The 17,689-nt window shown below is 43.5% G+C and overlaps 1 protein-coding gene across 3 annotated transcripts in view; it reads right to left on the bottom strand.

Moving 5' to 3' along the window:
- Positions 1-17,689, bottom strand: part of TMEM117 (transmembrane protein 117) — a 214,840-nt gene that overhangs the window by 69,868 nt on the left and 127,283 nt on the right. For all 3 annotated transcript variants that reach the window (XM_082239739.1, XM_082239741.1, XM_082239740.1), the window contains exon 5: positions 12,917-13,014. In XM_082239739.1, coding sequence (XP_082095865.1) covers positions 12,917-13,014 — 98 coding nt within the window. The remainder of the gene's footprint in view (positions 1-12,916; positions 13,015-17,689) is intronic.

Raw genomic sequence — 17,689 nt, 5'->3', positions numbered from 1 at the left:
TAAAACAAAGTGTATGGTTTTGTTTTTTCTGAAGCCAGCCAAAATATGTTGTAATCTCTGGAATGCTGTGTGGCAGATGACAAAAGTGGAATTTCTATAGTATCTCAAACACACACACACACACGCGCGCGCGCGCTTCCTGTCTATGAAGAAAGCTTTTCAAGAAATAACTACTAAAACTAAAATGATGGGTTGCAAAGGAATAACCCACTCACATTCCTTCCATAATCAGAAGTTGAAAGAGAAAGGCATAGCTCACCCTTCTTTGAAACATTAATATCACGTTACATATTCTTTCATCTGCACTTGGATCTTCTCAATTACTTTGTTTTGGAAAATGGTATGCATTCTTCACCTCAAAATGAAACTAAATAATTGGAGATAAGTTTATCGTCTAGGGCTCATTCAAACAAACATGCAAAACACTATTTACTAAGGTTCTGTTTAAACAGAGAGTGCACAAAATGTATAAATTATTTTAGAACTGAGCTAAAAGAAATCCCTTAGAAAAAGAATTCTGAGAAGAATGAGAGTGATGCCAACTCCGTTTCAACCTTGGTTGGACTCCAGTCTCACAAACTGACTTCACTTGACTAACTAAAATGAATGCAGTAGAAGAATAACAGAAAATGCGAACAATACAACACACAAGCCAGAAGCGCATAGCATTGTGGGGTGGTGGTTCAGATCTCCTGGCAGCTGCGACTGCTGCTTACACTGGCGGGGAGAATGGGAAGGGTGAGGAAGTGGGAAGGTCAATGCAGTGAAAACATACCAGCAAAGTACAATCCAGCCAATGCATTTGTCCCTACCACCTTATCCCTCTACCTCCTACTAAGCAGCAAGACTCAGCTGTTAGGAGGTCATGTAAGCATTGCTGCCACAACATGCTGTACACTACTAATATAACTGCCATCAGCACAGAGGATTTTGCTTCCCAGAAAAATGTATACAAAGCTGTAACTTGGAAGAGATTTTGGAGGAAGCTGTTCCAACATGTGGGCACCACCACTGGCAAGGTCCTGATCCACATATTAACAAATTACACCCAATCTCAGACAGAAAAATAAATATATGCTGAAGATATTGCTAAACTAAAATACGTAGTGGTTTTATGTTATTATGTCAACGTAAATTACTCTTGTTTTCATGATGACATTTTTGCAACCCACCTTTGGACCATTTGGTGAAGAACCATTTGCCTATAAGTAGAAATGATATATAAAAAAGCACACACTTTTGATTCCTTTTACAGCTTTTGCAGCTAAGCTGACTTACGCAAGGTTACTTCTTTCTATAATATCTATTTGATACGACTGCATGTCAATCTACAGCAGCTGATCAATGGGCATTTGGCAGTCAGATGGCAAATGTCTAAAAACCCTACAGAGATCTGGTTGTGAGAAGCTGGCAAGGTGATTCAGATTCAGCTTTCAGCATGCCCTGACTACAGTCTGTAAAGTTACTTTCTGCTGCCAACTTCTCTTTTTAGAGGATTTCAGGTGCCCTATAAAAATCTGAGTCATGCTGCTGGTTATTTTTAGGGATGAATGGATTCCCTTCATTTCGTAACTGTTCTGAGGTTCTATCATTCCTTTGACTCTCTTCTAGAAGAATTCCAGTCTGAGATCAGGACTTCAAAACATCCATTCTTAAATTCAGTCCGTGGACGGTGCCTGATAGGGTCACATGTCAGCCCCACTTCCTCCACCCTTGACCTTTCCTGTGTTGAGTAGAAAGATTCGAAGGAGGGAGGGTTGTAAATGCACGCAGTTGAGCATTTTTACAGGCACCCCTGTGATTAGGAACCCAGTTCCAATCATGGGGAGAACTGTGTGTTCAGACATGATTAAACCTCACTTTGGAATATTCAACACAACATGGAAGCAACAGAGGCAGAACGGACAGCCCACATCATCTCCACAATAGAATTCAATGATTCCTGAATAGGCTAGTATTGTTGTTTGTCTGTCGTTTTTAAAGGAAACTTCAAAATTCCATAAAAACACAATATACATATGTTGCTTCCTAGGGGGAAAAAAATAGATGCTAGGTGTAGTTTGCATGGCAGACTGGAAGAGAGGGGAAACCATTTTTCTCCCTTCAAACTCATGCTGTGCCATAGGAGCCAACTTCTAGGGGCTGAGCGCTCCTCCCAAGTTGATGGGCACTGGCATTCAAATGATGTTCTACACCCTGTCTTGTGATGGATTATGCAGGGCAAGGATTACCTGGGGTCCCTCAATATTTTATTCAAATTGGCACCCCTGTGCTGTGCTAAGCATCCACTGCTGATGGGAGAGAAAGGGGGTGTAAGAAGGGTACAGGGTTGCATACATGGCAAAGGATATTAACTTCACATATCCACTCACGGCAGTTGAACTTGTGGTGGCTAGCCAGAAAAGAGATTGTTGTGGATATGGCTCAGCGAAAATGCTGATCCAGGGCGAGAAAGCAGGGGTGGGGGGAGGAATCATATTCAATGTCATAGATCAGTACGAAAAACTTGTGGTGTTGTAATACTATTATACCAAGGTGCGTCTACACTTGGAACACTTTGTACGGTTCTGGGCAGCATATCCCAAGAAGGATGTGCAGAACTGAAGAGGGAGCAACCCTTCTCAAGTGGCTGAAGCACCTTCACTTAGGAAAGGCTACAATGATTGGGGCTTTTCATTTTTTATTTTTTTTTAAGCAACTAATGGGGGTCATAAGTACAGTGGTACCTCGGGTTATAGACGCTTCAGGTTACAGACTCCGCTAACCCAGAAATAGTACCTCGGGTTAAGAACTTTGCTTCAGGATGAGAACCAGAAATCGTGCTCCGGCGCCGTGGCAGCAGTAGGAGACCCCATTAGCTAAAGTGGTGCTTCAGGTTAAGAACAGTTTCAGGTTAAGAACGGACCTCCTGAACAAATTAAGTACTTAATCTGAGGTACCACTGTAAAAGGTAATGGTAAAGAACCCCTGTACTGGTTAAGTCCAGTCAAAGGCGACTATGGGGTTGAGGCTCTCATCTAGCTTTCAGGCCGAGGGAGCCGGTGTTTGTCCACAGACAGCTTTCCGGGTCATGTGGCCAGCATGACTAAACCACTTCTGGTGCAATGGAATACCAGAGCACATGGAAACACCATTTACCTTCCTACCACAGTGGTACCTATTTATGTACTTGCACTGGTGTGCTTTCGAACTGCTAGGTTGGCCGGAGCTGGGACAGAACAATGGGAGCTCCTTCTGTCACGGGGATTCGAACCGCTGACCATCCAATCAGCCAGCCCAAGAGACTCGGTGGTTTAGACCACAGTGCCACCTGCGTCCCATAATGAGGGTCATAGTAGAGGTTTGTTACACCATGTAAACTGCAGACAAAATGGATGGAAGGGAGAGAGGTTTTCTCCCTCTTACACTTGCCAATCCTGAATCCAGTTGGGATGAGGTTCAGATCAGACAAAAAGAAGCTCTTTTTCTTTTCTTTTTTTACACAGAGAGTAATTAAAGTACAGCATTTGCTACCATAAGGCTGTGATGGCCACTAGTGACTTAAAAGGCGAATGTGGCTTTCAATAGCTGCTCACCATGAGGGCGATGTATTACCTCCAGGATCAGAGGCAACCACCTTTGAATGTCAGTTGCTGGAGGGCAACAACAGGAGACAGGCATTCTCCTCACATTCTTTCCAGAGGCTTGGCTACTGCAGGGCACAAGGTGGTGTATCAGAAGGACCTTTGGCATAACCCCACAGCCTCTTCTGCGGAAAGAAGCAGCTGCTTCTCTCCATGCCTCCAGCAACCTTCCCTTGCCCTCAGGCTTCACCATGGACAAAATAGAATTCCTGTCAAATAATCAAGGGTTGTCTCCTCTTGCCAGCTTTATGATCAACTGTTCTAAGCCTCAGACATCTAGCTTACAATGTCCCTAGGAGTATATATAGGATCATATTTTTCTGCACTTTATTGCACCAATACATTATAACCATGTTTCATTTTTCCACAAAAGTGATTATAAAGCTGCCATGTATATTCCCTTTTTTGTTGGCCCGATCTCTCTACCTATAATTATTATGTGGCTGGATTTGTTCTTCCCATGATTTCTAATGAATTCTGCTCAATGATGAATGAATAAACGCCAGTGTATTCCATCCTTGCGTGGACAGGCGGAGTCCCCCAAACCCTGGGCAGCCCCCGTGTGGAATAATGACTCAAGACAATGTGCTATGGGATTAAAATTGGCCACAACTTTATTATGTTTCAGATGTGGGTAGACCTTGGCTCAGGCATTGGACGTTTATCCCTCCCAGTCCCCCGCCGGGGATCTGCGGAACATCAGGGTTATCCAGTGTGTGTGTGGGGGGGTAAGGGCTGTCTCTGGAGAACATATGTTCAAGCAGAGAGAGCCCGCCCCCATTATGCCGCTGTCGCACGGGAGAGCAATGATGACCTCTAGGCGTATGGCCAACGCCTCCCCTCAAACAAGCCCTTTAACGGGGAACCCTAGTATCGCCGCCACAAAGAGGAGGGGGGCACCGTTGCACGCCCCCCCATTCAGGCAAGATAGACTAAAGGATTCCGCCCAAGGCCTGATACCGTCAAAGTTGTGGCGTTTGCTACGGGAAAGGCAAACCTGCCAATGCAGGGGAATTCCTTTCCGGCCCTTCAACAGCGACCCTGACATAGCAGCGTCTGCGTACCTGTGAAGAAAAGGTTAATCTGCAAAAGAAGTCTTAACTGAGGGTGGGTAGGGTGGGAGAAGCTCTGGAGCCAACTGACAATCCCCAGGTAAGATCCTCCCTCTATTGTGTGGGCAAGTAGACCCTCCCCCTACCTGGCCTGATCACCTTGGCAACGCTTCCCCAGGTGGGATTGGGCAACAGACTGAGGTAGGCGGAGACCTCCAGGTATCCCACCTGGGAGGGAGGCGAAGCCAAGCCTGTGCTAATGTTGCCGCATAGGGTCCAGGGGCTGTGCGCGACCATGCAAAGGACACCCCCCATTTAAAGTGGGGAGCGGTCATTCTGTCTTCTTCTGTATGTCATCTTTAGACAGAAATATATTCTACTGCTTGTCATTGTTCTACCAGATTTTCCTGTTATAAATATTCTCTTCCAATATCAAGCTCATTTTCCTTGGCTTTGAGATTTCTAGAACTACATATGAGTACCTCTATATTTTGTCTCCCTTTAGATGTCATTTTTGGATGTGATTTTGCTGTGTTATCTTGACTGATTGAATCTCCCCTGTCTCTGGGCTCCTCCAGGTGCCCTGCTTATTGCACATCAATTCTGATTTGCTTGCACAAAGTTTATGAGGAGGTTAGACTAGGCCCAGTTTGCAATGTGCATTCATTATTATGCAGTGAGGTTATACAGCAGTGAGCATTCATGCTGATTTGCTTGTGCAGTGGTTAGACATATTCCAGTTAATCATTCACTCTCCCCACACTTTTCTATGCATTTCCCTGTCACTTTCCTAACCTCAGAAAGCCAGCTTTTTAAAAACACTGGATTTATTGTGCCAGAGCAACAGAGCATTTTTAATCCACTTTAACTGTGCAAACCTAGATTTCTGGTGTGCTCTGGATCCCCCACCCTCAAAATACTGATAGTCTGGAGATGACCTGTATGTACAGCTGCTTCCTACCAATTCTTGCCCACTAAGGAATGCTGGCTGCAGCAGCACCATCTGCCTTGGTGTAGGAATACCATCGTCTGGAGCAAAGGGATTAGACTGGTAGAGGAAGAAGCTGTAGATATCTGCCAACAGTCAGATGGCTTGCCTGGAACAAGAATTCCTCCAGAGCCAGGTCAGAGGAGCAGTGTCCTTTTAGAACTATGAAAAATAAATCTCCAAGAAAACACAAACCCAAAACCAACCCATGAAATATTGCAAGGATTTTTAAGCCAGAAATTATATCGTAGCAGTTCCAAGAGTTTCTCTCTCTTTCTTTCTTTCTTTCTTTCTTTCTTTCTTTCTTTCTTTCCTCAATCAGAGAAAAATGTTTGTTTCACACACAGTTGTCTTAAGGAAAGAAAGGAATCACTTGTGATGTATAGCATTTGTTTTGACTCAAGGACACAAGACAGGAATTGGCTTCTGATGATATCATGCCAGCATAGTTTAAAGACAATCTGGAAAGCTATATATGCTTGTATTGAGCTCCGGTGACAGTACAGCATTCATGGGTCACCGAGAGAGTAGTAAGGCAGAGATTCTCTGCAACTCCCCTGACTACTCTGATAACTTTATAGACCAGAATTTAGCAGCCATGCTAGTCCAATGGAACAAGAACAGGGCAAAATTACTAGGTGCAAGAATTAATTAGTAGGTGCAATAAAGGTACTGCAGTATGTGCTACTTTAAATCAGATCAGATTTAGCCATCCAGAAGTCTGCAAAACAAAGAAGAAATTGTGTCATCAAGATCTTGTGCAGTGTCAAGAGATTGAAATTTCTCCTTAGTAAGCACAACTATAATATGATGACGGTAACCACTGGTGCCAGCTCCCACAAGAAACCAGAATTCGCATCGAGGGCCTTGTGAGGCCTCGGACGCAACCTCTGAGGCCCTATGAGGCCTCAGAAGTGCATTGGAGGCCACCCAGGCACAACTGCGGCCCTCACAATGTAACATGATGTCATGATGAGGGACGTTGTGCACCCATAGTCTGGGGCCCAAGTCGGCACCTCTGATGATAATCATGGCAGTAATAGTAGGATGAGGAGGATTTCTTAGCTGCCCTTCACCATATTTTAAATAAATAAAATGTTTCAGATTACCTTGGAACTCAAACCCCCTTTCCCCAGGTCATGAGGCATTCTTTGCCTCACACAGGATGCCGTGTTGGGGGAACACCATCACTATGTCAAGGGACACAACAGCAGGCCTTGTTCCTTCCATGCTAGCAAGCCTGCTGGCCACGCCATCCCAATCATACATGTAGCATCCATGCAAAGAGATGTTAGCATTGTTACAAAAGTTGGGCACCACCCCAGTCTTTGCTGAGCTGTGGCAAGATCCCGGGAGGGTTCCCGCCACTCACTCAGGGTCTGTATTGCTTTGAGAATCAAGACCCGCTGAATGACGTAGCTTTAAAAAATATGCTTCATTCACATATTTACACCTGACTTTGGATGGAGGGAGTCCAGATCTTACAGCATGGCCAACTCAAGAGGGGTGTTGTTTCCCACAGCCGTGCAGCCCTGAAGGTCCAAGGCATCTCAATGGAAGTGTTGCTGAAACTAAGCTGTGGGCACAGCCTTTCTCCTCTGGTCTCTCACTCTGAATCCCTATCAGGCAGATTGAGAGGGGGAGCTCCTCCTCTGGGCATGTATGACACATTGCTCAGCAATGTGCAGTACTCTCCTCGCGCAGGGTGTCAGAGGTGGAGAAGAGCCAGCAGTTTGAGCCCTCACTGGAGAACTCTTGGGCTGGTGGCTCCCAGCTCTTCTCCTCCTCCAACCAGGCCTTGACATCTATCCTGTACTAACTGCCAGTCATCAAACCGCTCATGAAAATCTCTCGAGATCTGGAGGTGATGGTCAGTATAGTCACTCGCATTCAAGAGGCCCTTGGCACCCACAGAAGCTCCCTCCGGGCTAATCCATTAACCTAGTATCAAAAACGTCTCAGTAAAAAAAGTGCCGTTTATCAAAGGCATCTCTCATTCTATTTATTTCAGATGCGCTGAGAATTCAAATGAGTAGCTCAGTTCAATCCACCTAAGGGCAAAGCAATCCTACCAAGCAACAGAAAAAACAAACACACATCAAAAAAACCTTGTTTCTTAAAAGCCAGGAAAAGAGGCGGACTCTGGAGGTCAACCAATTAGAATTATTTCAAGGAGAAAGTTTAATCAAAAGGAAGGAGGGGGAATATTCTCCACCTCAGCCACATGTATTCAGCTAAGCTAATGCGGCTCAAGCAACTAATGCAATTTAAATGTACGCCAGATCCATTTTAATGCAGTCTTCGGGCATCCCCTCTTCCCTGACTGCCTTTGTCGTTAATGCAATCAAATTTATGTTACGTTGTGGCAGGGGAAAGTGGATGCTGATAGGATGTAGGAATACGCAAAAATATTTTTCTGTCTTCAGATGTGGGGTTTGTCTTTTGAAAGCACCCCCCTCCTTCCATCTTCCCCTCGCTCCCTTCTAAAAGTCAGGTGTCACTCTGCGGAAACGCATGGGGATTTGCCCTTTAGCAATGAGAAAGGCTTACACTTGTGTCGCGGGAAGCACTGCCGTAAATTAGAGTCAAGGTTCATCACAAGGCAAGCTAATCCAATTCCAAAGGAGAGGGCTGTGAATGCGCCATAGCACAAAAGGATGAGAGGCACTTACCAGGCTACTGACAACACCATTATTTTAAAGGCTCTTTAAGCTAGGCCTTTGAGTGCATTCGTCGGTACAATAAATAGATTGTATAATCTTCAGCATAAAGACGCGGTATGAGCAAGGTAGCTCAAATCCATGGATGTGAAAGGTTTGCATCATATTTGTTGTTCTAATAATTTTTGGGCATCCATTCAAAGATGTCTTTGTGTGATGGGGTTTTAAAGCAAAATGGGGGTGGGAGAGGACAAAGAGAATAAAAAGGAGGTGCATTAGATAGCAAGGAGACCTATGCAGCAGCTGCTGTTAACATTTTGTGATTTACTGATATTTTAATCTATCTGAAGTTCTACCTATTGCTTTTCCTTTTGGAGGTAGACAACATGTAATTATGGAAAGCCAAAATCTGAGCACCTTGTTCTTATTATTTCATCTCATGTACAAAGTAAAACTGGATGACTCAATATTGCTCAGCTATCAGCTCATTCTTCTACGGCAAAAGAAAGCTATATTGATTTTTTTTCAATAAAACATCTTAGGTTATCTTTTGTAGCATGATACGGGTTACCTGAGCAGAAATGAGTCAGTTAAAGTAGACATAGATGCAAAGTGTATGTCCTCTACTCCTAAGGATTTTGCAAAAATCTTACACAGGTATGCTTCTTATTCTTATACTTAATTTTATTAGTATTAATTTTGTTATTAATTTATTAACTGCCTTTCACCAGCAGGTCCCAAGGTTGGCTACAGCAGTGTAGAAATCCAGAATTAAAAACAGTTTAAATATATCACAGGAATGGGGTGGGACTTGAAAACACACATCTAGGGTGCCAAAGGTCAGGTAAAAGAGGCACACCTTTAGCAGTTGCTGAAAGTTGTACAGTCATACCTTAGTTCTCAAACAGAATGTGTTCTGGGAGTCTGTTCAACTTCCAGAACCATTCGAAAACCAAGGCACGGCTTCTGATTGGCTGCAGGAGCATCCTGCAGCCAATCGGAACCCGGGAAGGACGTCCAGCTGCCAAAAATCGTTCAAAAACTGGAACACTCACTTCCAGTTTTCGATTGTTCGGGAGCTGAAATGTACAAGTTCTAAGACGTTCAGCAACCAAGGTATAACTGAAAAGGGAAAGCAGCAGATGCAGCTGTGTGAAGAGGGCATTCCACATCTTAGGGGCTACCACCAGTGGCAGAGCTTCATGCTCCAGGACTCGGAGGTGGAGAGCAGGTGGGGGCGTGGCTGGTGGTGGTGTCCTGGGGGCGCCCAGCGCGGGACGGCAGCCACGATGGCACCCCACCGGGATCGTGGTGCTGTCGGCGGTGTGCTCCCCGCGCCCCCTCTTCCTCTGCCAGTGGCTGCCACAGGAAAGGCCCTCTCCTGGGCCATCCCCACCAGCATTCTGAACTTCTCAAGATGGAGCTACAAAGAAGGGACCCTTTGCTGATTTTAACACCCAGTGGGGACTGTAAGAAAGGAGATATTCTTTCAGATATTTGGGGCCAAGTTGTTCAGGGCTTTAAACACTAGCATGAGCATCTTCAACTGAGCCTAGAAATTAACTGGCAGCCAATGCAGCTGTTTTAGAATAGGCATTATACAAGTTATAAAGGCAACCACAGCCAGTTTCCAAGCTCAGTTCAGAGGAGAGATATGGTCATTTGAGATGCTAAGTGTTGAAGCAAGATATTGCCTATGACAATCATTCTGCCAGGATAATCCCAAATGTTATAGCAAATTGTCCATCATCAATCTGGGATCTTGCTGGGGGGGAGGCACATGTGTGCAATTCATATAATTTCATTTTATATCCCTTCCCATTCAACATATGGAGTTGCTTAATTAAGCATACTTTTTAAAATGCTTTAGATTCCAAAGTTTGATTTCCATTTTTTTAGATCTAAAGCTATCTCAACAGAAATCTTCTCCTTTACACTGTGTGCAAAACGGTGCTTTTAAATAAGAGGTTGTACAGTGAGGCATGTTGAACAAAAGTTGCATAAATATAAAATATGTAAACTATGTGACCGTCTAAGCTGTATTGTTTTTAACACTTGATTGGAAGCCACCCAGAGTGGCTGGGGAAACTCAGCCAGATGGGCGGGGTATAAATAAAAAATTATTATTATTATTATTATTATTATTATTATTATTATTATTATTATTATTATTATTAGCTAACATTGATTAATGGTTTGGAATAAACCATTCTTCTTTGAGCAATATGCAACACTAGCTGAAGTACATTAAATTTGCCAAAATGGAGGTTGGAAGCAAATTGCTGCTAAAAGCATATGGAGGATGTAAATTTGGAACAACGTGTTCTGCAAATTTGCACCTTAAAGAATCGCTACCTTAATGATTCTTCACAACTAGCTTTTTCAAATTAATGCTTTAGTCAAGCAGCTTGGGCCATTCTAAGATGGGGGTGGGAAATATTTCATTTGTGCCCATCAATTGAGAGGTGGCCCTGGGAGATATCACAGGGTGAGAGGCTGTGAGAAGAGAGAGGTGAGCCCAGGTCAGAAATGGAAGGACACACCTTCCTCTGTAGAGGATGGAATTTAAGATATAGTGATGAAAGAGGATCTTTTAGTTTCTTTCTTTTCTTCATTTCCTGTAGATTAGTTTGTTTCATTTAATGCATTGTGAAAACTTCAATAAATTTCCCAAAGGCATTTGAATACTGGTCATAGCCAGTGGGTTTAATCTTCACCAATGGGAGGGGTGGTTCCAGTGGCGTAGCGTGGGTTGTCAGCACCCGGGGCAAGGCAAGTAATTTGCGCCCCCTAACCCGTGGATTTGCACCCCCTAACCCTAACCCCCAGATGTTGCGCCTGGTGCAGCCGGCCCCCCCTGCACCCCCCATGCTACGCCACTGGGTGGTTCTGTCTAATTTATGGTTCATTCCCAGTTTGGACCTATTTCCCATTACTGCAGACCCATTTAAATCAATGGGCTTAAGAAAGCCAGGGTGGTATAATGGGTGCAGTGCTAGAATAGGACCTGGGAATCTAAAGTTCAAATCCTCAGTCCAGTGAACCTGAAGGAGAGTCTCCACTCCCACCATTCTGCCCGGACACTGGGGTCCAGCTCCGAGGGCCTTCTGGTGGTTCCCTCACTGCAAAAAGTGAAGTTACAGGGAACCAGGCAGAGGGCCTTCTTGGTAGCGGTGCTCACCCTGTGGAACACCCTCCCACCAGATGTCAAAGAGAAAAACAACGACCAGACTTTTAAAAGACATCTGAAGGCAGCCCTGTTTAGGGAAGCTTTTAATATCTGAAGGACTATTGTATTTTAATATTTTGTTGGAAGCCGCCCAGAGTGGCTGAGGAAACCCAGCCAGATGGGCAGGGTAGAAATAAATTATTATTATTATTATTATTATTATTATTATTATTATTATTATTATTATTATCCCTGCTTAGTTGTAAAACTCTCTGGGTGACCTTGGGCCAATTGTCATCTCTCAGTGTTGTTGTGAGGGTAAAATGGGACGGAGAAGTGAGCATACCACCCGGAGCTTCTTGGAGGAACATTGAGACATGAACATAATAACTAATAAATAACGTTACAGTGGTACCTCAGGTTAAGTACTTAATTCGTTCCGGAGGTCCATACCTAACCTGAAACTGTTCTTAACCTGAAGCATCACTTTAGCTAATGGAGCCTCCTGCTGCTGTCGCGCCGCCAGAGCACGATTTCTGTTCTCATCCTGAAGCAAAGTTCTTAACCTGAAGCACTATTTCTGCGTTAGCGGAGGCTGTAACCTGAAGCGTATGTAACCTGAGGTACCACTGTACTTCTGTTCAGTTATTTAGTTATTTTAGTGAGTCTATGCCAAGTATATCTAACATTAGGCATCACCCAATGAGTTTTTATCCCAGTATAAGAGCTAAATAGCTTACCAAGATGTTTGTTTTCATCAACACTGCTTTGTGAATGGTCACTGTAGCTATTTTATATATGGTTAAACTATAATATAATTGTCACAGTCTGTATTTTTTGCATTTCCTGCTTATATTTCCCCCTCTACAACCATGTGTCTTTAAGGGGTCACAATACTTGGTTATAATTTTTAACGTTACTTATTTGCCCATCTTTCTTTTTCACTCTGCTTATTAAGAAGGCTGTTATTGAATGCCTGGCATGTATCCCATAAATAATGTCTTTATTTAATGAGTGGTGTTGCCTAAGGCAATTTTATTTCATTGCCCACAGCAAGAAATGAAGGCACTTATGTCACCCTTTCTATTTTAAAAATCCCCATTAGATCAGCTTATTTTTGAAGATGAAATGATGCCTTGCTTACACTTAATCCAATTTAACATTCAAGACATTTGTGGCAAATTATTTCAAGGTAGAAATAGGTTAAGAAAATTTTATATCATGGTAAAACACAGCAGAACATTTATTGATTTGATTCGGATAAGAAAAGACACGCTGGATCAGACCAAGGATCTATCTCAGCTTTCCTCAACCTGATACCCTCCAGATGTTTTGCGCTACAACCCTTGGAAGTGGTTCAGAATTATATATTTACATGGTATATTCTGTAAAAGCACAACCATTGAACTGTGGTTATTTCCTACCAGAATAAAATGATCCTGGTGTTCCCCCTTTTCCAGAAAGCTCTGGCAGACTTTCCCCAGTCTGGATAAGGCTTGTCCTGAAGCATCATATCTGTGACCTGGAGTGAAGAAAGAGACAAAGAGACTAGTTCAAGCTGAGGTAGTTCAGTTACAGTCATACACACAGAGAGGGGGGGTGGAGAGGGAGAGGGAGAAAGTTTGTACAGTGGTACCTCAGGTTACATACGCTTCAGGTTACAGCCTCCGCTAACCCTGAAATAGTGCTTCAGGTTAAGAACTTTGCTTCAGGATGAGAACAGAAATCGTGCTCCGGTGGTGTGGCAGCAGCAGGAGCTCCCATTAGCTAAAGTGGTGCTTCAGGTTAAGAACAGTTTCAGGTTAAGTACGGACCTCTGGAACGAATTAAGTACTTAACCTGAGGTACCACTGTAATGTATTGCAGTGATTTCAAATGATACATCAAAAATGCCCCAAGCCGGGGGACAAAGTTGCACATGCAATTAGGCAGGCCAATGCTATGTGTGTTCACTCATAGATAAGTCCCAGAGAGGGAAATGGGGCTTACTCGTGAATGAGGGCCTGCCCATATCTCAGCTTAATGTGTGCTGTGAACCCCTTGTATCTCCTTTAATCCCTCCTTGTCCATGCACCATTCTCCTCCAACCTGCTGACATCCCACACTTCCTTTAAAAAATATTTTTATTGGTTTTCAATATTGTTCCAATAGCAGCCTCATTATAACAATTCCAGTTAATTTTATCCAATTAATACAATTATGAAAACCAATTATTAATATACCAAATGAAACAATTTAGTTAAAGTGGCCTCCTCACATGCTAGATTTGATGGCTCCCTCTTTGTTTTTCTTTTTATTTTCTGCGTTCCAAAATCTTAATAATTTCAATTACATTCCCTTCAAGATAATAATACTTTGTACAATGGCTACAATCTTATGGTTTCAATTCATGTTGATATATTAAGTAATTTACAAAGTTTCAAGTAAGACACTTAGTCTGTAATCTTTGTTCTTTCCTGTGTGTGATAATTTTTTTCTCCATGTTGTTGTCCCATCCATATATGTTGTTGTGTCTTTCATTCTTCCAACTGTTGATATTTCCCATCATGACTCGGGGGATGTGGTTGTGTCAGTTTTCCAAAAAACCTCTGCGTCACTTCGTTCCATGATTGAAGAGCTTGTTAGAGACCCCTCTGTTCCAACAAATAAACTGTCCTCACCATTTTTTTTCCAACGTAGGAAGAACGGTCTGATTCCAAACTGCCAATGATTAATAGGAAAACCTCTGACCTTGCAGCTGGCAGATACTTTTCCTCCTTTCAGCTGAAAATTTATAATCAGTTATCTTTCCAGTTAGATTACATTCCAAATTGTCTCAGTCTCCTTCACATTCCTTTGAAAATAACGGAGAGTGGGGGTGGTTTTGTTCTATATTCCAAAATCTATATGAAGCCGCTGGGAGAGATCATCAGGGGGTTTGGGCTGGATGTTCATCAGTATGCAGATGATACCCAGCTCTACCTCTCTTTCAGATCAGAACCAGTGAAGGCGGTGAAGGTCCTGTGTGAGTGCCTGGAGGCAACTGGAGGATGGATGGCGGCTGACAGATTGAGGTTGAATCCTGACAAAACAGAAGTACTGTTTTTGGGGGGACAGGGGGTGGGCGGGTGTGGGGGACTCTCTGGTCCTGAATGGGGCAACTGTGCAGGTGGGAGTCAGTTTGGACTCACAGCTGTCCATGGAGGTACAGGTCAATTCTGTGTCTAGGGCAGCTGTCTACCAGCTCCAACTGGTACGCAGGCTAAGACCCTACCTGCCCGCAGAATGTTTTGCCAGAGTGGTGCTCTGGTTATCTCCCGCTTGGACTACTGCAATGCACTCTATGTGGGGCTACCTTTGAAGGTGACCCGGAAACTACAACTAATCCAGAATGTGGCAGCTAGACTGGTGACTGGGAGCGGACGCCGAGACCACATAACACCGATCTTGAAAGACCTATATTGGCTCCCAGTACATTTCTTAGCAGTTGGTGCTGACCTTTAAAGCCATAAATGGCCTCGGCCCAGTATACCTGAAGGAGCGTCTCCACCCCCATCATTTGGCCCAGACATTGAGGTCCACGCCAAGGGCCTTCTGGCAGTTTCCTCACTGTGAGAAGCAAAGGTACAGGGAACCAGGCAGAGGGCCTTCTCAGTAGTGGCTCCTGCCCTGTGGAATGCTCTCCCATCGGATGTCAAAGGAATAAAAAACTGACGTTTAGAAAACATATGCAGTCAGCCCTGTTTAGGGAAGTGTTTTTTTTAATGACTGATATTTTAATAGATTTTTAATCTCCTGTTGGAAGCCGCCCAGGGTGGCTGGGGAAACCCAGCCAGATGGGCAGGATATAAGTAATAAATTGTTGTTGTTGTTGTTGTTGGTGGTGGTGTTGTCCTTTCAAAGGGTGTAAACCCCCCCCCCCACTTTCTCTCTTTCTCCAGCCATCCCATACTTTCTGCTCCTTAAAACTGGAGATTCCCTGTTCTTTGAAAATCTGAATAGGAGAGCTACACTGATTATGATTTATCTTTAGCTGCATGCTTCTATAGGTCACAACCGTCTGGATAGCTCAGTGGGCTAGAGCGTGGTGATGATAATGCCAAGGTTGCAGGTTTGATCCCTGTATGGGACTGCTGCATATTCCTGCATTGCAGGGGGTTGCACTAGATCAGGCATCGGCAAACTCGGCCCTCCAGATGTTTTGGGACTCCAACTCCCATCATCCCTGACCACTGGTCCTGTTAGCTAGGGATGATGGGAGTTGTAGTCCCAAAACATCTGGAGGGCCGAGTTTGCTGGTGCCAGGATTAGATGATCCTCAGGATCCCTTCCAACTCTGCAATTCCATGGTTGCTTAACCAGGATCCATTTGCACAGTCCCATTTGAATTTGGATGAAGCAAAACTTGGCCACGAGTTGTTCTTCAGTGTTGCTATTGCTGCTGGCACTATAAGTGAACAAATTATATCCCATTTGGCATGTGGAATGGAAGTAAGTGGCATGTGAAGGGGTTCCTAGAAGATGGGCAGAAGCAGCAATGAAACCTGCGCTTGTTATGACCTGGTGCTGTTGTCCAATTTTGAATGGATGACCACTAGAGAAAGGGTTACTGGCCCCCAACCAATGAACTGGCAGCGTGAACAGGCTTGATTACCATTTGACTAACTGTGTCACTAAGCACAGAGGGGTAGCACCTAATCAACCGAGATCAAAAAGAATAGAAGCAATGGCTGAAAAATGGAATTCATTGAAAGTGTGGGGTTTCCTTTCATGGCGCACCTATCGATTCCTTTGCTTTTGATCTCTGTAGAGATCAACATGGGTCCACTGTTGTAATTCTCTGTGAATGCTTCTCTGTGGAGAGAGGACCTTTTAAGTTCCCTGTTCTGCAGTCCTTTGAATTTTCCTACCACTGAGAGAATAATCTCTGTGCCTCTTTCACAAGAAAACTTTGGCTACATTTGCTTTCGCAGAGAAACTATAAAGCCTGCCATCCAGCTTAGAGAATGAGCAACTGCCGCTGCCTCGACATTTCTGCAGCTGTGTTATTTGGTTCCACCAAAATATTTCAGGGCCCGCTAAGTCTTGCCATGGAGGTTATATACTATTGCTCCTAATGTATGAACCAGATCTCTGTCTCTAAGGACAGGTTTTCAAAAAGCGTTTTAAAGTGCCTTTGACACGCAGGAAATTATGGAACTGTTTGAAGACATGTTTCTGCATAGCAAGAAAATGGAGTTTTGAATGCTTTAAAAAAATGCTTTGCCATACTTTAGTTTCCGGGATTGCAGGGGGCCAGACTTCCAACTCTACAGTTCTATGGTGAATGCACAATGATATGTGACTTAAAAGGTTTGCTGCAACAGGCCCTAAGGAATGGCAAAATTCTTTGGATGTCATGGTGACTATAGTTCTATTGTTCTTCTCCTTAATTGCATGAACAAAGAAGGCAGAGAAGGGTGTTAAAGATTGATTCAAGTGATCTAAAATATTCATAAAAACCCATCTAAAAATATCAAGATCTATGATACGACAATTCTAGGCAGTTACTATGGAAAAGAAGCCTGGATCCATCATTTCGGAAGAGAATAGCCCTCTTACAATCAATGCGCTATGTACAAGCAACATTCTAGTAACTCAAAACGTCAAAGTGGGCTTTGATTCCCAACCACAGACGGCAGCAGAAATGCCACAATTGGAGTTTGCATTACTTCAGACTGTTGGAAGGCCATCTAAATTCAAGATGACTGATTTGCCATTTATGACCATGAAGACACACGCAATTCTGTTCCAATCTAACTCGGAAGTGGCATCTAGAGAGATTCTGGCTTGGTACTCAACACTGCAGCCCAAGCAAGTGAAGCCTGCGAGTCCTCCCTAAAGAAGACCATATGCCACCTGTGATCCACTTTCCATTATTAATGCCCGTGAAAATTAAGCAGAGCAAAAAAGAAAGAAACCCACACAATGTTTTCTTCTTTAAAAAAAAAATGTGGAGGATGAAAAAGCCAGTATTAATTTTTAATCTGTATATTTCAACAGACCATCTGTTAATCAGCTCCCAATTTTATGGTTATTTAAGAAAAAAGGGGGAGAGGAATTAGAAACAAGAATCAATATTAGCCAATCCTATTTGATTGCCTCATCCTTAGAATGCTCAAAAGCCATAAGATGAGAGACAACTTGTTTTGACATTGTAAAATAATGAGCATGAAATA

This window comes from Podarcis vaucheri (assembly GCF_965113315.1).
Source record: "Podarcis vaucheri genome assembly, chromosome: 10".
NCBI classification, from domain to species: domain Eukaryota; kingdom Metazoa; phylum Chordata; class Lepidosauria; order Squamata; family Lacertidae; genus Podarcis; species Podarcis vaucheri.
The sequence above is the reverse complement of the archived record's forward strand: the minus strand, read 5'-3'. Positions and strand labels throughout refer to the sequence as shown.